Source organism: Trematomus bernacchii, unplaced genomic scaffold (genome assembly GCF_902827165.1).
Source record: "Trematomus bernacchii unplaced genomic scaffold, fTreBer1.1, whole genome shotgun sequence".
NCBI lineage: Eukaryota > Metazoa > Chordata > Actinopteri > Perciformes > Nototheniidae > Trematomus > Trematomus bernacchii.
In genome coordinates, this window is record NW_022987905.1 from 74290 (window position 1) to 98606 (window position 24317).

Below are 24317 nucleotides of genomic sequence, written 5' to 3' on the forward strand. Positions count from 1 at the left end.
GCACCTCTCGCTCGCAATCTGCTCTTCCGTAGCGCAGCTCCCCCTCCCTCCGGCTGAAATTATGAATGTAAGGCATATAGTAATCATAGATAACACGGCAGGGTCCGTTACAGTTTGTTTTCATCTGATTTCAATTAAACAAAGTCTTGGCTTTCAGAATATTAAACTTGTTTCGGCAAATTTAGATGATAAATACAACTATGAAGCTTGTAACGGCATAATTACAAGCGGAGAACGGAGTAATTTAACGTCACAGCAAGCATAACAACAGCCGGTGTTTCTCGTGAGTGTTTTCCCCGGGAAACAAACACAATATACACAAACGTAAAAATACACAAACACACACACACACATACACACACACACACTCGCGAGCTTCCCCCAGACCAGTAATCCAAACGGAAATATTTTCCCTCCGGACTATTTTGATCATTTGCTCCGCTAATAATCAATCAGATCGATGGATTCCAGAGAAGAGGAAACTTTGAAGGCCTTTTTCTCAAAATGATGACTCGGTGACAGTCATTATATAATGTGACATATTTTGCTTAATATTTGGAGAACAAAAACAATCCTGATATCATTAGAAAGCTAGGAATCTCCTCTTTCCAACAGTGTATACAACTCAAAATGTGTCTTCGGGTCAATGCGACTGATTTCGATAGAGCAGGTCACATTTGTTGTTGCTCAAACAGCATCTGTTAGGAACTATTTTCAGCAGCAGATTTAAACCAATTTGGTATATCTTTCAGCAGCAGGACATTGCATGTATTGACCCAAAAATAAACTACAGCCTGTTTATTCTATTGAAGGAACATGTCACCCAATGCAATGTAGGGAAAAGAGGAAAAATTGTATAAAGCAAATTATGATGCATGTTTGAGGATTAATGCATTGTTGCTCTTGATGTTTAACATGAGATTTATTGATAACAAATGCAATAAAGAATATAAGCAGCCTAAAAAGAGGTGTTCTATACAGTAGGCGAAAGAGCCTTCCCTTTTTTGTTATGGGTAGTTTAATGTGCTGATGTATGGATAGATTCATAAAACCTACTATCTCTTCCTAATTCATGTCAGTGGTCCCTTGAAACCTATTGGATGCTGACCATGCTGCAGAGAAATCACTGCATTCTCAACTAAACCTAGACTAAACCTTGTACGACTACATGATTGACACATTTTAGAGGTAAACCATAAACCAATACTTCCCTAAAGAATCTGCAAAAGCATTTCTACTTCTCTTTGAATCTTATTTCAGCCACTTGTTCCTGTTCCTTTAATTGCTCCTCACACTTTCTTCCTCCTCCAATCCCCCTCCCTTTTGATATCCTCCCATCTGTCCAAAGACTATTCATACTTGTGCCCAAGAGGGGGGGGTCACAAAGAAGTGTCATACAGAAAGAGAAAGACTGAAAATCGATGAATTCCATACAGAGACGGAGAAAAAAGTAATGCCATGAGCAACAGGCTGAACCCAGCGGGCTGACCTATACTGATTCAATCATCAATGTCTGTCTCAGCCTCGTACATGTTAAATCTGGCCACGGTTGGGGAATAAGAGCGAGGACAGATACCATCTCACAATATGTTCAAAATGTACTCGGTGCAAGAATCTCCAGCTGGCACAAACATGCTGCAAATGTTTCTCAATAGGAGGAAAAAGAGGGGGTAAATAAAGAACACAAACAAGTGGATCAAAAGATGAATGAAAATGTCCTACCTGCATCCTCTCCAGCATATCGAAGAACTCTGCAGACTGAAACAGAAAGAGGAAGAATACAAAACATATAAGACAGAGTGCGAAACGTTGACTTCCAAAGCATCCTCAGAATCTACTGACACCAAAAACACATTTAGTCAGCACAACACCCTTTCCCTGACTCTAATTTACACTTTAAACAAGTGTTTCGACACTCAAAGCAAAACCAAAACGTATGAATTTAAAGGTCTTACATGGGTTACATTGGTGTTGACCGCAGAATATATTACTGGCCAGCTCACTCTGTTTGACTCTCCTCAACTGTGTAAACTTAACCGTGTCAAAATGGCAAGGCAGGGGAGAGACTCCCAGCCCCTCACACCCACATGTACACACACTGATAAGCAACCACTTCCCCAGAAAGTAACACACACTCGAACAAACACACACAGCCTCGAGTCCATTTACACTTCTCTGTCTCCGGGGCGGCCACCCCGCCACATAAACAAGCTGTGAGGGTGATAATGGGCTCCATGGCTAGGGTCTTTGTCCTCAGATTTCCTCACATGTATTTTGTTTAGTGCAATGTATGCCTTGTTGTTTCAGCTATACAAGTGTGTATGCGCACTCACTCAAAACCTTGGCACCTCATTAACCCTCCTGTTGTCTTCGGGTCAAATCTGACCGATTTACAACTTTCATCAATCATAACTTTTTTGTTTTACATTCGATTTCATTAAGGCTTTACGATATCCTTCACAGTAGACATTTGAACATATACAATTGCTGATCACCACTGTCATTGAATTTTGGATGATTTAGTCAACTTTGTAACACCCATGGTGTTCCCGGTCAAAAATGACCGCCATAAAGAAAAGGAATTAGTAACCATCCGGATCAGATAAAACACACACACAAACACCCACCCCACACACACACACACACACACACACACACACACACACACACACACACACACACACACACACACACACACACACACACACACACACACACACACACACACACACCACACACACACACACACACACACAACACACACACACACAACACACACACACACACACACTCTAGATGTGTCATCCCCCCTTATGTGCCCATCCCCCCACATTGATCACACCTGGCAAACGCAATACATGTTCAGTGTCTATTCTTTGTATATTTACTGCAGTTTTTCATGTATGTTAAATGAAATTTGGTGATGATTAATGGTGTGTGTTAATGTAATAGCAGTTAAAACAGGACCGGTCAAATTTGACCGCGAACACCAAAGTAAGGGGGGGGGGAACGAAGGCAATAGGAGGGTTAAACTTCCTGCTAAAAAAGTGTTGCAAAACATTCCTGATAAAGAATTCACAACAGCATGGTTTCTCTTTAAGTGGTTACAACAAGAATCATGTTGAAACAAGAATCATGTTGTAACCAATGAATCATGTTGTAACCAATGAAAACAAGCATTGATAATACATCAACTACTGTATAAACATCCTATATAACCTACTTTAAATGACTTTTCAGCCAATCCAACACACTAACATGCACTATCACTCTCATAAAGGCACCAGTCTCAGAGCGGCACACTCAGTAATGTCACAAAATACAATTCAAGAGGAAATAAATGTCTTACCGATAAACTGTAGCTCATAACCAGATAAGTCTTGAGAAGTGTTTGAATCGCTGTATACCGATGGTAAAAAAAAGTAATAACCCCATTTTGCTTCACGGTAATTTGGAATACACTGTAATAAAAAATGTGCTACGCTGGTAACCTGCACTTATCCTAACCACTCCCACTGCAGATAGAACAACACACACACACACACACACACACACACACACACACACACACACACACACACACACACACACACACACACACACACACACACACACACACACACACACACACACACACACACACACACACACACACACACACACACACACACACACACACACACACACACACACACACACACAGAGCTTATCAAGCAGTTAATATTAACCAGTTAGAAGTGTTGTAAGCCGATGCAGTGCTGTGAGCAGAGTCAACACCAGACAGCCAGACCTACAATATTCAACATCGTTTAGATGGCAACTGTGGCAGTCAGCATGCACTCTTAGCAAACAGCACTCGCTATACAGTATCTAAGTGTGTGTCTGTCTGCGTTCGCATGGTTTAATGGTGACTGGGATCATATGAGGGCTAAAAGAGGAAGGAAGGAAGTTTATTTATAAAAAGCAGCTTTTGCGGTCTTATCTTTTAGTTTCCTTGAATCTATCAAGATAAGAGCTGCTTGTACTTATACACTGTTGACCATGGCATTTTAAAAGACGCACTGTTGCAGCCTGTCCTGGCACTATGAAAGGGATCCTGCCGTGATCACAGAGTGTTCATTCATCATCCACAGACACTGCGGTTACCAGAAAGGTGCTTGGACAAGAGACATCTCCCTTTCATCTATTCAGTTTTCTTCTCTTTTACTCTCTTTCCTCTTTATCCTGCCTCTTTGTGTGTTTTGCCTCTCTTTCTCTCTTTAGCCTGGCAACAACATCTGCATCTCTTATCTCCCCTGGCAACGCGCTCGGGCTATCGCAGGCTGCAGGCAGATTAGATCAGCTGCCTGCAGCCGGCCTGACTGACAGACGTGTTGGCTGCTAGAATTCACACATATTCATGTAAAGTCATGGACACAATCATCCGCACATTGACAGAAATTAGGAGATGTCACAGACAGGGACAGAGGCCTCTGTGTCTCTTGGTGTTATCTCCAGGATTAAAGGAATATTACATGATTTAAATATTTAAAAAAGCATTTGAAAACTTGACGAAAGGAGTTCAATGAAAATGAGCTAACTGTGCTAGGTGGTGCTTCTGCTATTAGTTTTTTTCTTTTTGTCATTACTTCTTTAGTACCTTTCTGCTCTGTTTATTCCTAGTGAGTCTAACTGACAGTAGTACCACTGGTATCATGCTCTTATTATATCCAACTTTCTGTCTCTAGTTTAGTGCAGTTGTTCAAAATACCAGCCAAAATCAACATTATGCTAGCATGACTTAGCGGTACATGCACAGACTCTGCTCTCCTGCCCACAACATGACTCCTTCTCTGGGTCAAGAAGGTGACGGCTGGATGAAGGGATAAGCCTGAGCCGGCAGCTCTGAGCTCCACGGCTGACAGATGTGAAGAAAGACTCAAACACTCTTATGTGTCGGATACCTGGGACACCGGCTGACATCTGTATTTGATATGTGAGTCAATAAAGTTTTGGCTTGGTCCCTGGGTTACGAAATATTGCTGCGAAGGATTCACATGTAGGTGTGAATGTGCTAAAAATAATACTTTAAAAGTTTCAGAGATGTGCTTTTCCTCCTGCAAGCTATTCTTTCACTGTCAATGTTCACTATAGTAGATGTTGTATTAACAGGATAACCAGCATGCTGCTGCTGAGCAAATGATGAGAAGATTTCCAAAGATAATTGCTCAAATTTGAGTAAATTGCTGCTTGAATTAGACTACACTACACCACACATTTCGATCTTAAAACATTACATTATTCAAAAGCAGACTGTCTACTTGTTTTATGAGTCAACATGCAGACTTACCTAGCTACTGTACAGCTGCTGAACATTGAGGCCACTGATTTCTCTGTCTTCCTCTTATTCTTACCTCTCGTCTACATTTAGAGAGTGACTTCCCTCTCACTTGCCTTTAAAGTGTATTTGGCCTTTTAAAGACTGAAGCTCAAACAGGAAATTCAAGTTACTCATGCAAACTGAATCTTAGGGACAGAACAGGTTATTCCACAAACATAGACTCAAAAGCACGCTCACTTATACACATTACATTACGTGTAATATGGATGGAATTACCGACTTTCCTTGAGTGCATTTATCCCGCTATCTTAATTTAACCCTGTCTACTGATTTGTACCCACCGCTGTCACCTGACCTCCAAGTTTAAACACCTGTCTTAACAACTGAACAACTGTCCTAAAATCAAACTTCTCCCCCAAAGGACACTCAGTTGTTAAGTAGCTCCAGTACTGCTTTATGTGTGGCCTTCCAGGAGAATCATCTTTATGGCCACTTTGTTAGAAGAGCAATGCCAATAACAGCGCTGCGTAGCAACGACATGCAATCTGTGCAATCACATGTGAGTGCTTTGTATTTATGAGTAGCGCATTAGTCATCACATTAAATGCACACAAGAGGATTTGAACACTATTGACATTTTGTTAACAATTAGAGGATCAGGGAAAATGTTTTTTAAAGAGGCCCCATGTTGCTCATTTTCAGGTTCATATTAGTATTCTGTGACTCGACTGTGACATGTTTTAATGATCAGAAAGTGCTTTATTTTTCTCATACTGCCTGTACTGCAGCACCTCTTTTCACCCTCGTGTTAGTTACAGGGCTACTGCTAGCAGCCAGTCTTCTTTTCGAAGCAAGAAACAACCCAAGGAATAAGACAACTGATATTAATTTAATTTTCACCTTACTTTGTTAACTATAATTGCCACTCAAGTCCTTTACATTTTCTTTGAGTGCCTTAAATCAACCTTATAGGGAGATCGCGCACCAGAGGCATTGCAAAGTAAAAGCGAGGCATGACGGGAACAAACGCAGATGGTGTCATTATTCCAAAGCCATTCAAAATTAACTTCAGTTCATATGACTTCACATTAAATAAAAACTAGAGCTACTTTAACAATGGCTCAGTTCCGTTAAGTGCCCCAGTTAGCTTTTCCAGTGAGACATTTCACAATATCACAGCCTTCCCTGAGTGTAACGCAGCTACTATTAATGGTATTAAGAAAATGTGCCTTTCTTTTTAGGATACACAAGTCTGCTGTGAAAAGGTCTATGCAGGCAAAGTTGGACGGTCTTTTGATGGATTTGATGCTGACTGTTATTACAGGAATTTTCGCTCATCGTAACTTCTTTACCAGTGTGACGTTGATGATGAATAGCTGACCATTAGACCACTCCAGCTCACAGCAAAATTGTGGGTTGCCGACTGATAATTACCAGAAGTCAACCACACAGCGAGAGGAAAATTGATGTCCTTCCATTTCAGATATACTTTCATTTATTTTCTCACCGTAAATGGTATTTTTTCTGTCTACCACATTATGGGTCAATCAGTGACCATGAGCCAACATTGCCTTTCAGTTGCTTTCCTACTCTTAGTGCTAACTCCCTGTCTTGTCTTCAGCAGATTCAATAATAATAATGGCTTAGTTCAAGGTGACATACTGCAGAAAGTGGCTTCCTCTCGCAGGAGCCGCCATCTATTTCCTCTATATCACCCTGCTTATCTGCCTCCCTGCAAAAGGTCCCTCTCTCTTATCATGCTGGAGGAAAACCTGAAATATTCTTATGAACAAATGCAATGCAGTGTGAGTAATTACTCTTTAAAAAACATGAACAAATTACAATTCATAAAATTTACATAAGGTAAAAAAGTATAGCACTATAATATGTCACCACATGAGTCAGTGCGACAACACCTGGGAAGGATGACTTGGCAGTCTGATGGATTTCATTTGTATTCATATTCAGTTTGGTTTTGCTCTGATATTCTTTTTTTCAATTTGCCAAGTCACAGCTTTGGCCAAAGTTACCTTTGATGGCACCGTTTGATTGAACTCAGCATAGCAACTTTAAAAAAAGCTTCCAACCTTTTCTTACTTTAGTTGGTCATAAATAAATGTTAACCCCAGGAGAATTTAATTGCAATTTCCTTTTAATAACACATCTTCTTATTGGCAATAAGAAAAGCAATCCCGAGGACTGCAAGTCATACCAGAACTGCACATAAGGGAATATAAACAAGTAATATCATTATCAGGCTTTTATTACCCCTGCATATAAAGGTAATTTAACAAATATTAAGTATTTCAAGCAGATATTAAAACGAAAAAATTACTTGACGCCTTGAGAAGCATTTACTGCAAGACTGGGACGAATGGGGAATACATTTGCATGTTTAGCAATATTTAAAATAGATAATGAAGAATCTTGCTTGAACAGAGGCTGCCCTATTTTCAATTATGATTGCATGTTGTTCATGAGATTATAATATGCCATACAAATTGGATTATATGTTAACAAAATAAAACCAAAATATCATGTAGGGTGTTTGCGGATTAGAGTTTGTGTTTTACCACTTTAATACACTGAATCTACATACATATTGTATATACATGCAAATTGATAATTTATATCATATTTTCAGGCTATTTATATGCTGCCAGAATACACAGCAAGTAGAGGACAGAAAATAAAATTGTACCATGAATTAATAAGGACATATAAAAACATCAAAGCCTGTAAAAACCTTAGTTTAAATTACGCATGTGTCATTGTGTGAAAATAGTGGTGACATGACACAGCAGTTTGACACTGTTTCTTATTGATATCAGAATCAGTAGATACAATCAATAGATTTTCCAATACGCCTCAATGAAAACCTCTATCAGTCAATATACATCTAAAAAAATGTGTGTGTTCACATGTGTGTCCGAACATATGTGTGCAGGTGTGTGTGTGTGTACCTTGATGCTGGGTGGTGCAGTGCGGGGCGGTGATGGGGGACATTCTCCCAGAGGGACGTTGGTAATGTTCAGCAGTTCCTGTTTCCTGGAAAGTAGAGGACAACATGAGGAATGAATAAGATTGATTTGTTCCAATGTTTTTAATAAAAAGGTCACCCCTCCTCATTTGGGTATGCAGTGCACTCTCACAGTTATTTGATTAGGCTGATCCTAGCACTGTCCTTTCCCTTATTTGAGTGTGTCGATGAAGACCAATATTGTCCTGTTGATTAACCCTCAATCAACCCTGAAGAGAAACACTGTTATGTATAATTAAAATCGCCCTGAAGATAAAAAATCAACAATCATTTTATCCTGCTAACGAGTTTGGCCTGTGAAAACAAAATGACTTGTCTTGTATTAAAACCTAAAAGAATACGCGTTTTGCCAGACCTGCCATTATTATCCACTTCATACCAAAACACAATTAAATACAATTACATATCGCATATTGAAGATCGTTAAAAAATATATATAAACTTTACTAACTTTTTAAAATCTAAGCCTTTATGTCCCCACCACTTTTCAACACAAAGTGACACCCTTGTATCGATGCATACTTAGGGACCCTAAAAAGTAAGCAAGCTAAATCGAAAGCTCACTGAAGCTAACTCATTGTGTAAAGCAAGACCTTCAAACTTACTACATTACGTTGTATCACTGGTATCATTGTCCATGTTTTACTGTTTTGCTTTTATTTTACATTTTAAATTGTATTTTTTCAATTGTTTTATGTTAACCTATTTTCATTTCTTGTCAGCTTTAATTCAAGGGATTTTCATTAGGATCACTGTAGATGTTTTATCTTGTTCTGTATTTATTTTATTATGTTTTTCTTCTTGTTCTGTAAAGCACGTTGGGCTGCTTTGTGCATGAAAGGTGCTATACAAATAAAGTGTATTATTATTACTATTATTATGATTTTAGCTCAAATGTAAGGTTTTAAAGTGAGCTACAGTAGAGAGCCTGTTGGAATTATGCAGTGAGGTATCAGACGGTGGCTGGGGTCCCGGGGGCCGTCAGGGAAACTTGAAGAGAAGTCCTCTGAGACCCGCAGACTCCTCTTTCATGCTGTGCTTTCTCTGTGCAGCGTGCTCAGAAGCACGAGTGCACATTAATGATTTCAAAATGTGAAAGGGTGAGCTGTGCCTGGGAGACAGCCAGAAAATGAGCCTAACCTCAGAAACCTGCCGTGTATTTGGATTTGGAGGCTTTTTTTTTATGAAATGTTCAACTATAACAATGGTTAACGTCCTGTTTTAATACCAACAATATATTATTTAACCCAACACATTGAGTTGCTCTGTTATGAAATACCTCAATGTCAATGAAACAACTACATTGTCATTGTAGGGTTGACAATGAGTGTATTCAAAACATATTTACAAATGAGGCTTTTGATAAATAATCGTCAATAACGTGGATATAATCACTTTCTGAAACACGCCCTGCCTCTTTCCTGTGCCTAAGAGGCCATGTCCCAGTGTCGCCAAGGCTTTCTTTATTGCACATTTCTATATCAATATGTATTTTACTAAAAAATTATGCAGCTGTCACAAAATCTAATTCCCCCTGGGATACATAACGTGTTCTCATTGTTAAGGGCAAATCATAGAACAACTAGAAGAGGGTTAGTTCATCAAATGATATAACTTTACTGTAATAAAAAACAACAAATATGCCATATTAGGATATTACAATGTCCAAAATCTAATATCTAGTGTTGTTTACGGTTATATTTATTACATTACATTACATGTCACTTGTTAGACGCTTTTATCCAAAGCGACTTACATACTCAATACTGTGGACAATTTGGGGTGAAGTGTCTTGCCCAGGGACACAACGACATGCTGACTGCAGTGGGGTTTGAACCTGTGACCCCCTGATCCGAACACCAACGCACTAATCCACACGCCATTTATGATATTAATTCATTTTATAGCCCTTAATGGAAAGATAAGTGTTTCAATTAAGTGCTTATTTAAAATTAATAAGCTGCTTCTTTCCTAATAGCCTATCTTTCATTCTCTCTTGTGGCTGTGTCAAGTGGCTTTTGGCGGCGAAAACACTGCCGCATATAAATGTGAAATATTGAACCTGAAGCAGCTTGCCAAAAAAGGAGAAACATTCGTGACTTCATTTAATCACCAGCGCTCCTTGCAGTTGATTGTCATTTCCAAATAATTTCTACCTGTGGCTCGAACAGCAACAGCAACAGCCAAAGCAAAAAGGAAAACCAAAGCAGGCTGGATTCTCACTGAGTCACTGCAGGCTAAAACCAAATTCCTGTTTCACCATATTCTTTCCACTGTCCAGAGGAAAAGCCCATACTGGCCAGTGCTTTCCACGGGTTCAGCATCACACAAGGCATCACTGTGTCTCACTGTGTATGTAATGTTTCAGTGTGTTAGCTCGAAGTAACCAATGGTGGACTGTGTTTGAAAGAGCTTTATGAGCCAGTTTCTCTTTTTGCTGGACATTGTTCGTTGTTCTTCCTCTTTGTTCTCTCTGTCACAGGTAAGGAGGACACTGTGTGTTTGACCTGTGAAAGTAAAAGCTTGCTAATAGGGCGGATCCCTGCTGTGTGTCTCTCCAGCTGACCTGTATCGGTGTGTCCACACACACACTTACTGTACAAAGAGAGAGGCTGTTTGCAGAGGGAAATTGCTTGTGTCCATTAAATACAGAGGGAAAGACAACAAGCCGGTGTCCTTGCAGCATGGGCTGTCTCTGTGGCAATGAAACACAAGCTACGTCACCTACTCCCACCCAGGAAGAATGGAGGAAGTGCGCATACGGAGAGAGAAGGAAGGAGGAAGCAAGGAAATAATTTAGGAAGAACAGGTCATGGAGAAAGTGAGTCAGAAGAGGGAACTTTGGAAAGAAGATTAGACGAGATGTGTGCACTCAAGGCTAAGCATAGCATCAAATGACAGCCAGTATCCTTAGGAACTATGTTTACATTGGACGATTAATCACCGTATGATTTATGTACGGTAAAAATAGACTGCCAACGCAGGAAGAAGTGTCCTTTAAAAAGGTGGAAAGTAAGGGTGTGGTGGATGGGAGTGCACAACAACAGACTTTCATAGAGACCACCATCACAGACGTTGTGCCTACAATGCAATAACATTCACAGTCAAAGAGCTAAACAAGTTTAGGGGCCAGAACATTTATCAGGTTATTCCAGTTATAGTTCTCCGTATTGAGGTTCCCTTCGATTTTCTTCTTTTTTTTAAAGAAAAGAGCCCTTTTATATTTTCCATGTGTCTTATAAAACAAGCAAGTGCATGTCATTTGTGAGAGGCCATATTTGTTGGTTTGGGCTAATTGCATTAGCTTTGCATTTTCTTTCCTTAACCCTGAATCAACTGTTTTAAATGCATGTTCATAACTTAACCATAGTGTTTACTGCAATAGCCACAATCTTTCCTTAACATTGACCTTGCCATGGTTGATGTTATAGCAAACTAATCACTAACTAATGTTGGGATTCGATGTAATCAAGGATTTCATGTGTTCAAGGACAGTAACGAGAAGACACAAAAATGTAAAAGAACTGTAAAGGGAACAAATAGGACAATGGAAATGAGAAATCCGGGAGAAACACCTTGCTGTACAGTAAGAGTCAGAAACGCTGCTTTTGGCACCACAAGAGGAGACTTACAATGCTGCAAAGTTAGCTGTGCCTCTCAAGAGGAACACCGTGTTATCAATTTCAGTTCTGACTTAATGGATACATGTTTGATTTTTGATTAGATATTTGTATCCGCGCTTTTCTGTTGAAACCTTCAATGATGGCTTCGAGGAAATAAGCAACAAGGCTGTGAAATGAAATCACAAGGTCAAATTACATTTAAACCCCTGGCTCAGAGCTGGTACAAACAGTGCACGGCAGAAATGTCCCAGTGAACCAAAGTGCAGCATTTGCCACACAATTGCATTATTTCACAGTAAATACTGGCTGCGGGGAACATGTGGCAGCTGTGTTGGTTTGTGTGACTCTCTTTGTGGCTGGGCGCTACGCCAAGAGCGCTGAAGTCACCTCTTAAAAATACATTCATCCACAACAATAAGCGTCAACTTTAATGGATTTTTAGGAAAACAGATATTGAATAAAGTGTAACTAAATTCAAGCCTTTGTCATCTTGAGCAAAGATGAAGTGGTTGTAAATCTACTTAAGCGAAAATAGGGCAGATTATGCTCTAAATTTACATCCAACCTGGTACAAGATGTTCAATTTTTGAGCACCAACATCTAAATAATCCTGCGTGCATTATGCTGCCGCTAATTATCGTTGATTCAACAGTAATTACATCTGCACAGTAATCATGTTTATCTAATGATGCCGGTGGTGATGTTTGTGTGAGAGAAAGAGAGAGACAGATAGAGGAGGGAGGGTAATACGTCTCTGTTATTTCTTCTATTGATTCACCCCTTGAGATAAGATTAGGACGGCAGGACAGCAGGCACAGGCCGGGACACGGAGAGCGAAGAGAGTGGGAGAAAATAGGGGAACAACAGCTCCATATAACCCCAGATGATAGACCGATCACAGGAAGAGGAGATAGGGGAATTAAAACAGGAAACCAAGGTGATGGAGGGTGCAGGGAGGCGTGTGGCGTAGTGGGTTGTCCGTAGGTGTTCGGATCATGGGGTCACAGGTTCAAACCCCACTGTAGTCAGCATGTCGTTGTGTCCCTGGGCAAGACACTTCACCCAAATTGCTCCTGTGGGGATTGTCCACAGTATTGAGTATGTAAGTCGCTTTGGATAAAAGCGTCTAACAAGTGACATGTAATGTAATGTAATGTAACAAAAAGACAGAGAGGGTGAACTCTTGTCTCTCCCAGGGGGCTTACTGCGCACTTCTGTTGGGCTTCATTTTGGTTATGAAACCTGATAAGAAGCCCGATCCTCATGCCAATTGGCCAATTAGACAACTGATGGTTTCTCTAATGGAGTTAATACAACAGTAATTAGAGGCAGAGAAAAGGAGAAAAATGAAGGTTGGGTGGAGGTGGAGAGCGTAGAGGCCCTGCTGTGGAAGGTATAGGACCTGTCAACCCTGATGTATGATCACGCAGACTGAGATAATAAAGAATCGGACCACACAGCGAAATCCGTAGCAACATTACATATGAGACGTGACAGATGCAGCTCTAATGAGCAATTAAGGGGCTGGTGCTACAGGAGGCATGTGGCGATGCTTGTAACTTAAACCAAAGTTAATGAAGTTACGAGATCGGAGACACATCTTAAGGAAGATATGAGTAGTGTTTTAATGATCAGGGCTAAAGGTGCTAACAGCTGCTTTTTCATGCATTTGAAATTATTAAGGCTCATAATGTAATAAACTAAACATTTTAGACATACTCAGTCCAACAAGATGAGATTTACATCGTAATGGATGGATTTCTAACTTTGGTACAGGGAGTCATATTTCAAAGTTAAAAGTCAAAGTCAACTTTAATGTCAATCTTTCAGTTTGTGTGTACAGACAGAGAGATCGAAATGACTGCCTGCATTTTAATGGGTTAAATAGTTTATGACCAAATATCTGCAAAACTAATGTCATTCCCATGACTTTAAGCTGTACACGCAAATATTATATCCATGTGCACTACATTATGCTAACAATCTCACTGTTGTGAAAAGCACTGTTATGCAACTGTACACCTAAACACTAAACTAGAAACATTTGAATGCTTTATGCATAAGAACAATGTGATAATGGTTACAAACTAGGGCTGTGCAATTAATCGTATTTTAATTGCAATTACGATTTTGGCCTGCCACAATTACGAAAACAACATAATCGAAAAAAACAATTATTTTGCTTTGCTAGGTTGTGACAGTGCACTGCAACATATCTGATCTAATTAATTTTGGTCTCATTTATTTGTATTTATCATATTTACATATGTTTAGTAGCTTGTGGAAGTGCGCTCCAAAATATTTGTTGATCTTGTTTATTGGTATTTACTATTTTGATATTATTTATTTAAATGTATCATTCATTTTTGTATTGGTTTTTCAGTTGAATTATACGTTCAGGGTAATCAAATTAAAAGGATACTGTTCAAATTATTATTTGTATTTGTTTTAAAGTTCAATAAATGGATTTTTTCAAAGTCAATGAATAATCGTATTTAATAATCGTGATATCAATTATTGACCCAAATAATCGTGATTATGATTTTTGCCATAATCGCACAGCCCTATTACAAACACATGTATAACTACTTCAAACATAACCTTTAAAGTCTTTATGTAATGCTCATTAAAACATATTGAATTGAGTGTCTATTACTGAATGTGTGAACAAGGAATTTTTCTTCATGTTTGGGGGTTACTTTAGCAAAACTATTACTTAGAAAATCTGTTGCATTGAAAGGTACAAGGCAAGGTCACAGTGTTGTCATATCTCCCAATTTTCACCATCTCTTTTCCACCGTCCTATCTAATATCTATCGGTCCGTTCTTGTTACAAAGTCAACTCCACAAATAGAGGTAAGAAATGAAAGTATGAGTCAGCTGCCCAACAGGGGAGTACAGGCATCTGAGATATGCCCAGATATGCGGAGAGGTCAGGGGAGCAATAATTAGAAGGCAACTGCACTCAAGTCACCGGCTGTTTCCTGTGGGAACGCCAGGCCTCGCCCTGTCTCTCTGACTGTGATATGAATAGATATAAAGAAGACAGCAGATATGACGGTCCGGACACACAACCTGAAACACTCATTATGAAAAAGAGGACTGAAAGACGGGTGGTGAGGGGGAAGCATGTCTCATGAAAAGACATCTGCTATTTTTATAAATGAATATATCATATATATATTTGTACAAACACAATTAGTCCTTAACTACAGAGTTGGCAAGCAGAAATAAGATAAATATAAATACATGTTATATCCCTATTAACAGCATGAGTATTGGCTACGGTCTGTCTACATGTACCAGAGTTCCCGTTAGCCGGTAATTACCGGACAATGACCGGTAAAATATGCTGAAGTCCGGCAAATCTAAATCTCTCCGGTCAAAATGTCCGGTCAAAATAATTTTCCCTTAGCGCAATACCGCATCAGTTGCGCCACTTATGTGACAGACAAGAATAGTATGTGACAGACAAAAGAGTATGTGACAGACAAAAATTGTCAATTCTAATGTCTAACACTTAATGTGGAGAAAGAGATGTCCTGTATGGGTTGATTGTGCGTTGATCTGTTGGTAATGCCTCGGGGTTCCGGTGGGCATGTAAACAAATGCATAATGCTGCGCTATACTTTGTGGCCTCATCCGGTTGCATAGCGACGCTTATTGTTTAGGTGTCTTTTAACAAGCAGGTAGTCATATCATTAGCTAGAACTAGCTAGATCTGATCGATATGGACATAAATGCGAGTAAAGTCTAATCTGACAGGAGAGAGAGATCGGCTGCTGCTGACGAGTCGACACGCAGCTCTGCATGATCCCCTGCAGCGGCGAGCAGAGCAAAACACACTTCAGGTTAGAAAATCACACGTAGCTATTTTAATTACCTCTCAAACTACCTAAACTAGTTATAGATATGTTTAGTTTTACTGTCGGGTCACTCATTACTGGATCCGCGAGCTGCATGATACTGACGGGCTGTCAGGAGAAGGAGAGAGCGCTCCGTTTATTATTCCCGCGTTTTTGTAAATTACTGTACACTTTTGAATAATGTAGTTAATCTACTATAATTAGTTTGTTTAATGTCGAATCATATCAATTTGTTTTAAAGCTCAATAAATAACAAAGAAGACCTTTAACCGGCACTTATCTAATTTTGTCCGGAAGATTTCAACTTTAACGGACATGTTGACCGGCAAAAAAATATTCTAACGGGAACTCTGAAGTACACACAAACAGTCAAACACACATTTGCACACGATAGCCACATACACAAAACAAACAAAAACAAACAAAACAACTCATCTCATATAATTAGCAATTACGGATGGAAGATAAATGATCATCTTTTCAACCATCATTAAGCCATGCAATGCTCAGACCTGTTGTGTGTGTGTGTGTGTGTGAGACGTTTTTTGCAGACATTATTTAACATATAAACAAAACTTAAGGAAAACAACATATTGCCAAACACTCCTACACACAAACTTTATCAGTAACAACTTCTATATGTGACAGACTGAAACCCATGTCAACAAGCACACACACACCCACACATGCAAACAAACAAGCTCAGAGACCTTCAAGTGGCTCTTGTGCGACTCCAAAATGGTAAAAGGGTTCTGTTGTTGTGCCTGACTCAGTACCACCGTTATAATAGTTTTCAATTAAGCATAGTTTCGTTTTTAATTAAAAAAGGTTTTTGGTTTCAGTTGATTACATTCGCTTGTCTTTTTTTCAGCCAATGTTCAGTTCTGCCTCTGATTTGCTATGGTGCCAAAGATTTCTGCTGTGACTGGTAGGTTCATTTGACTTTTGATTTCAAAGTCTAAACACAGGACGAAAGAGTTTGGTAAGTTGCGAACACTTGGCTAACCCTGTTTCTTTCAAGGCAAAGGAGCATTCAATGAGTGAATAACTATGGTTGGTTGTGCAGATTACAAACCGACGGTTTCCCAGTGTATGCTAACATTAGCGGCTACTTCCTGCTCTTTATTGGGTTTTGGAAAAATGGCCGCTTCGGCTAACACAGCCAAGCACGTTACCTGAGATGATTACGTTTTTCAAGCACATGGGGTAGTCCTTATCCTACAAGCCTTTTTTTAAGTGAATGTACTATACAACGAGTACTTGATGAAGATGCAGCACCTTTAAGGAGCCAAATATGTCAGAATAAACATTATACTATAGGGCTAACTTTCTTTACACTGCTATTAAATAGATGTGGTATGGTGCCAATCATTTCTGCTGTGACTGGTAGGCTAATTTATATTCTAAGTTTTAACACACAGGAATTTAAGGAAGTTACATTGTAGAGTTAGTAATTAAAGTACATATGAGTAGTGGTGTGCATGCTGGTGCCATTCCTGCAAAGACAGTGCCACACTAAAGCAAACCAGGTCAAAAAAGCAAGGAAAGCCATTGCCCTCCACTCTCTCAATAATGTCTCTATTTAATCCAAGTGTCCGACTACCAGACACCAGTGAAGGTCTCACCCTCTCCAGGCACACACACAGTCCCACCCAAGGAAACTATGAGTGTGTGCGTCATTTTCTTTCCATCCCAAGGAAACCAGGTTAATTATACTGCAGTGAGTGTGTTACTCTGCATGACACTCATGTGGTTCACTTAAACATAATAGCTAGCAAGACGCCAAATTATTGACTTCTTTAAAGATCACACTGGCTAAATGACCAGCTTCTTTGACACATGCACACAGTATCGTTGACACTGGATTTAGATTTTAAACCTCACAGGAAAACACTACAGGCCATTAAAGGTTACACACTGCAGCTTTTGTCTTACCTTTGAAATGTCAGTGTTGTTTTGTGTCTCGCTGCACAAAGAGTGCCACGAGACCTTTGATACGATGACTTGATACTTCCCAACAGCAGGGAGACACTGATAAAGGCCACGGGCTGAATCATGTTTGTTTATTTGTCTATGGTTGTGCTTTACGAAGTTTATCACATTTCATTTGGATAGCTTCGGGCAGGGCTTATGATCAATGTACTGCTGGGTGACTTTAATGCATTTAGTAGGTGCATAAACAAGTCTTTTGAGCTAGTGAAACCCTGAAAAGCAGATCAATTTTGAATAACAACATTTTGTAAAGTGAAAGAAATGTTTGTTTGGGTTCAACTTATGAAAAGGTGCAGAAAATCCTCTTTTCAATTACTTTCTGTTATCACAATATGCTGTCTTCACATGCACTTCCCCTGATGGTAAATGGAAGGTGTTGCCATAATGTTCCTTTCATTTTATGTCATTTGCAAATGCTTTCTGCCACTTAAATTGCGTGACAAAATAGGTTTGCATAGTCTCTTTATCTGAAGAGTGTTATTTTATTTTGTACCCAGACTTTCAACAATGTTATACAAATTGCAGTAAAAACATAGTTGCCTGGCATTATAGCTCTCTCTGTCACATCTCAGGAAATGCCATAAATCCTAGCTAATCCTATTCATTTTCTGCCCACTTCCTCCTTATCATTGGCCAATCTAACCCACAGATGAGAGGGAAAGGAAGAGTCAAGCATCTTTGTTAGAAGACATTGAATACTTCTCCTTTCAACCGACTCACATCAGACCAGCTGATAACCATACCAGAGCAGAAAGGTCCCGAAGAAAAGGACAGAGATATGAAGAAAAGGGGGGGGGGGGGGGGCTGAAATAATCATCATCAGGCAGATCGCTGAGAGTGAAGGCCGCAAAGCGAGGTATGGAGAGAAAGAGAATAAATGAATCTCTGACTATAAATAGCATCCTCAATCCCCTGAGCAGAGCTGGGTAAATAGGGCCGTCTTGGTTGGGTCTCTGGACACTTGTTAGAGTTAATACCTTCTCATCCATTACACCGCAAGACAAGGCTGACTGTCACACATATGCACACCAACATATTCGTACAACTAGACAGCGAAGAGTCATGTAAGTTCAGGTGCAATATAATGTCTGCATGTTTGTGTGTGTGACTACTGTACTAGCAGTCCCCTGCAGCTGCCAATCACAACAGAGGTGAAACATACACGAGGGAGTAACTGAGAGTTCAGAGAAAAAACAGGCGGAGACGGTGTGGAATGGAAATACGAGTGAGTCAGTGAATAGAAAGCGCTGTGTTTAACAGCCGGAGAAGGAGGGTTTGACAGGGAGAGCAGGGAAGGGGCGGGACAAGGAAAAACTGTGTAAGGCGGTTAAGAAAAGCAACACGAAATTCTCTTTTAAACATCAGCTCTGCTTAACAAGATTTTCTTTCTCTGAGAGGAAATGTTAAGAATATTCCATAGGCTTCACAAAAAATAATATGTTACATTTCAATTGTCCAAACACTGTTTAGCATCTGAACACAACAGGTTACCCATTATTTATTATTTTGTTTTCAAGAGTTTTTTCATGTGCGAACACCTGCATGCCTGGCTAACCGTGTAACTTTCAAGGCCAAGAAGTCGTTTATTAGTGAATAACTATGGTTGGTTGTGCAGGTTAAGTATCCGAGAGAGTATGCTAAAATGAGTGGCTACTTCCTGCTCCTAATTGGATTTGGGGAAATGTAGCCAACGCTTCAGAAAACACAGCCAAGCACGTTACCTGAGATCATTACGTTTGCCAAACACATGGGTTAATCGTCATCCTAAAAGCCTTTTTACAGGTGAAATGACTATACAAACACTGACTTGGTTGAGTCAGATGCAGCACCTATAAGGAGCAAAATAGGATTATATTAGAATACCAAGCTCTACACTGCAGTTGAGGAAAAAATTAAGTTTCTTTATTACCATGTCTTTAATAGTTTTTGAATAATGTATCATGTATATCATTCTTGTTTTATCATGGGGAAATTCAAAAGGGTTTTCAAACCAAGTGATGAAGCTAATATTTGCTTTAAGCTAGCTGGCAGCAGTTAATTGTATCCTATAGTTAACGTTTTCATTTCAAATTTGTGGTTTGCCGACTACAAATCAAACCCTGGTTAAACAAACCCTTTAAAAATTAATACGAATTTAAAGGGGTGAATCTGCTGCCATTTGAGAGCAGAAAGCTTGACAGGGGTTGTAAAAGAAGCCAGTCGTAATATTACAGCCAAATAGCCACCATCTGTTCTCCGTGTTAGCCAGTTTTACCCGGTTTATTTGTTATTAAATTAGATTGAATCAGTGTGCAGTCACACAGCAGAAGTAGAAACTACAGACGTGCCTTGTATTGTGTGCATGTGTGTCATTTCCTTCTTCTGGACAACTGTCGGGCTGGCTGCAGTGTCGCAGCTCACAGTGTGTCGGAGAAATGGGTTTTAGCTGCGACCAGCTGCTAGCGTAATTTATTCTCTCAGTTGTTAATCTCCAAACATTTCAACAACCACATGGCTTCTGCAGGACACAGTTACACAGACTCCATGAGCCCGGCTGGATGGTATACGAGAGGCTCTAATCCTGAGCTGGTCAATTTCACCAAAAAAAGCTACATTTGAAGCGTACATGCATTTGGATAAACATAGACATTTTCAGAAGCTCTTCAAAGAGAGAGAGCGCTGATTTTTGAATATTCTAATTTATGTTGTTATGCTCTGCAGAAGATCCACAACATCTTCATAATAAGGGCCCTCAAAGAGATAGACCACTGACTAGTGTTTGATGAGATTTTCTCTTTGGGGACCGCGACTGTTGAGATACTTGTGTAACTGTCAAATCAAATCAATCTATTTACCCCAGAGGGAAATATCAAATGTGTGCTGGGTTTAAACACCAAAACAAATCAGACCACTGGGACAATCACTCAAAACTGTGAGACCATAACAAATGATTAAAAACAACAGGAGAGGAAAAAAACTAATATCATATCAAGTGTTAGATTCTACAAAAATATGTGTCGAAAAAGAAAGAAGATATTGTTTATTAATGTGCACGCGGGACAGTTTTCCATGTTTAGACTAACAAAGGTCATCAATGGCAACGTTCAGTAGGGACCTGAAGGCAAGATCTTAAATTCTCTGTGCAGGACAATGTATGGGCTTCCAGTAAATATCCCTGATCAGTGTCTGACTCACCCGTATAACTGTCTCCTGTCACATTAAGCATGTTCTTCCTGCCTGTGTAACGATTTCCATGTCAGGCAACATTAAATCAAGATGAGGCAAAGATGCTTCTATAATTAAAACATCCTCAAAGCAGAGAAAAACCTTAAAAGACATGTCTTTTCCTCAGGATGATACGCACAGCTTCACTTTTTAGGAATCTCATTGAGTTTCGTATCACCAGATCTATTTCCTCTCCCTTACTAAAAGCCATTTAAAGCAGTGGACAACTTTCTAAAAATCAATACTCATGTCCTCAGTGTTTGCTACATTGAACAGGATGAAAGACTCCTCCACAGGCCGGTGATCTTATTCCACACCGTGCGTGTAGGCTGACGACGAACCGAATCATCAGCACATTTTATGATGTTCCTGTCCTCACTATTACTTTGACAAGTGTTCTTATAAATAATATATGGGAGGTGAGAAAGACCTGCGGTGAACTGAAGAGGGATTTGAATTGAAGAGAGAACGATAATAGTCACTAAGACCTGAAACAGCCCACAGTTGTGTTATACAATATATACAGTATATATGCACAGACAGCACATGTTGGTGCACAGCTATTGGCATTTCTTATATTATTATTTCCATTGTTGAGTAAAACATTTTTAAATGAGATGTTTAATTGTTTAATTCCCTCTGTGCACATGACATGGCAACACCTCTCAGAATAAAGTCCATTAGCATATTGGGACATATAAGGGTGTGGTTACAATATATTTGTTGTTTGGAATAATTGCACATGAAAGACCCATTTTGTAGACACAGAAATAGTTTTCTGGAGGATTCTAAGAAGCAGTTTGAAGCTGAAGCGAGCAAACAGTTGGTTAGCTTAGCATAAAGACAGGAAACAGGTGGAAACAGATAACCTGGAAGCAAAATTATGCCAACAGCACCTCAAACAAGTATCACACGTGAAATGTTGTTTGTTTAATCCATGCATAAGCTGTTTTCAGTTTGAAGACCATGTGAACTACTGGTCGTGGTCACATAGTGATTTCAGACTTTTCAATTGAATGCATGTTATGTAAAGATGTGTTTTTCAAATAATTCTCTGGTTTGAGTACCTACAATATAGGCATCTGTATGAGAGATGTAAAGCTCTAAAGTCCTTGCTTTTGTGTCTATAAAACCCACCATCAAAAACCCCAGATTTCAGAGGTATTTCCATTAAAAGGGTCTCCTTGAGTCTTTCACAGCTGAAAAATAAAACCCAAATGACCCTGACAAGTAGAAACATTGCTTATAAAGAAGCAAGAAAGGAGGTGTGCCAAGTTGGCTGCAATCATTATTCAGGCTAGAGGATGTTTTGATGATTCTACAATTGAAAAAAATCCTTCAACATTGGGATCCTAGATGAAAAATACCAGAGAAAGATAAAACAATTTAACAAGTTTCCTTATAAATGTAAGCAGCCCCAATTCCCATTTACATGTATATGCTGTTAATGCATCTGCGACAACCTTTCCCTGTGAAGCCGTTCAGCAAATGGAATTCATTTGGGCTTTTATTATGAAGCATCTGCTCAGCCCTTTTGTGGTTATAGTCACCAGCACTGAAGCATAATTTACAGACGAAGTGGACATTTTCTCCCCTTGTTTGACAGTGAATCAGTCTTATACATTACAGTGAACCACTTAATGCAGTTTTGTGAGCCAGAAAACCTCCACTTATAGTGAAGGTCATGCTTTTTCCTGTGCAATTACTCTCCAACTCCCCGTAATCAACAGGAGGTAGCGTAGCACCGGGCCAGTGCATTCATAGAACATGCTAATTCAATATTGCAATTTGCTAAATTACGTTGACGATGACGTATCAATCTTATATTGTTTCTCTTGTCGACTCATGTATGTAGTTAGTAGTTCTCCAGTATGTTACATAGAACGCCATGATGATGGAAGGTACACAGTGTGGATTATGATTGTAAAATACTAGCACCATACTGAGATTATAAATAAAGTTTTAAAAACTATCAAAAAACTGTTTATCTCTCTCTTACCTATACAGACTGTACCACAAACCGACAGGCAATCATAACCGTTCAGCCATTTGTTGCATAAGAACTGCCTGAACACAACTAATGCATACACACATATGGAAAAACAACATACACAAGCACACACTGACAAAAAACAGGTCTGCAGCTGAAGATAAATGAGCTGCAGAGGACATGAATGCATGGAGGGTATAATATAAACATTCAGAGACAAGCAGCAGACCTCATGCTGTTCAACTTAATGGAAGGCAAATGTACATTATGGCTGTATCAGCGCAGGGATAAAGAGTGAGAGGAATACACAGAAGAAACAAGCAAGGAGGGAAACTGTATGTCTGTGCGTTTGTGTATGGACTTCACTCTGTGTTGTTAAAAGAAAATGACAGTTTCACATGTTCTCTGCAGAAAAGTGAGGTGGTGAAAAAGTCTGTAGCAGTCTATGCAAAGTGTTTCCTATTGCCAGTCTGTATTTTAATTTCCATTGTATTTATTGTTTTAATATAAGGCTGCTTACGTTTAAGAACCTAACATATCTTCCCTCTGGATAATTATGCTATCTAGACATCATTGTACTGTTATGATTTGACATGAGGAGATATCAAGAAGAATCATTCAAAACATACTTCTGGTGAAAATGTGTTTCCATGATAGAATGTGACTTTGCCGTTTTGTTGCATTCACAAATGACACATAGCCTCCAGGCATGGCTGGATTAATATAAGGCCCTTGGGTTAAATAAGAAGTGCTTGGGCCCGACTGACAACCCCTTCCTCCCAGTCACTGTGTGTTGACCTTTTTGCCTTCAAGTACATATTTTGCCCAGAGCCATAGAAAGCACAAATCTCCTGCTGCAGGTTTGCTGTGTATTGAATTGTTTTATTAAAGACACCATATTTATACACAATGTGGAAATTCTATCAACTAAAATATTAAGGTTTGCTTCCTTATAAAAACTGAGACTTCAGGATTAGGTAATATAACAGGTGTTTATCATCTTAGAAGAAAAATAATCAAATCACCACAAACCAGCTGTCACACAATTAACCCTGAAAGCACAAGTGCTAATCCAGCCTCGCCTCAAGGGTTTAATTGTACACTATATAAAACTAAATTACACACACACACACACACACACAGAGGTCAGATAAACTTATCAGCGTTTGCAAAGTGAGTTACAGTCTATTTCCATGTAGCCTATTTTGGTCCAGGCTATTAGAACAGAGTAGCAAAGTGCATTCAGTGCTGCCTATCAGGTGTTCACACACACACACACACA

The 24317-nt window shown here is 39.4% G+C and overlaps 1 protein-coding gene across 7 annotated transcripts in view; it reads right to left on the bottom strand.

The window, feature by feature from the left end:
- rap1gap2a (RAP1 GTPase activating protein 2a) overlaps window positions 1-24317 on the bottom strand; it is an 80328-nt gene that overhangs the window by 18136 nt on the left and 37875 nt on the right. For 6 of the 7 annotated variants that reach the window (XR_004554652.1, XM_034114754.1, XM_034114753.1 and 3 more), the window contains 2 exons: window positions 8284-8368; window positions 1723-1758 (listed from right to left, as the gene is read on the bottom strand). Coding sequence is in view for 6 of the 7 variants with exons in the window: in XM_034114754.1 (XP_033970645.1) it covers window positions 1723-1758; window positions 8284-8368 (121 nt within the window). In the remaining variant the exon portion in view is untranslated. Of the gene's footprint in view, window positions 1-1722; window positions 1759-1955; window positions 1997-8283; window positions 8369-24317 lie in introns of those variants that run through there. The other variant, XM_034114755.1, reaches the window with a different exon arrangement.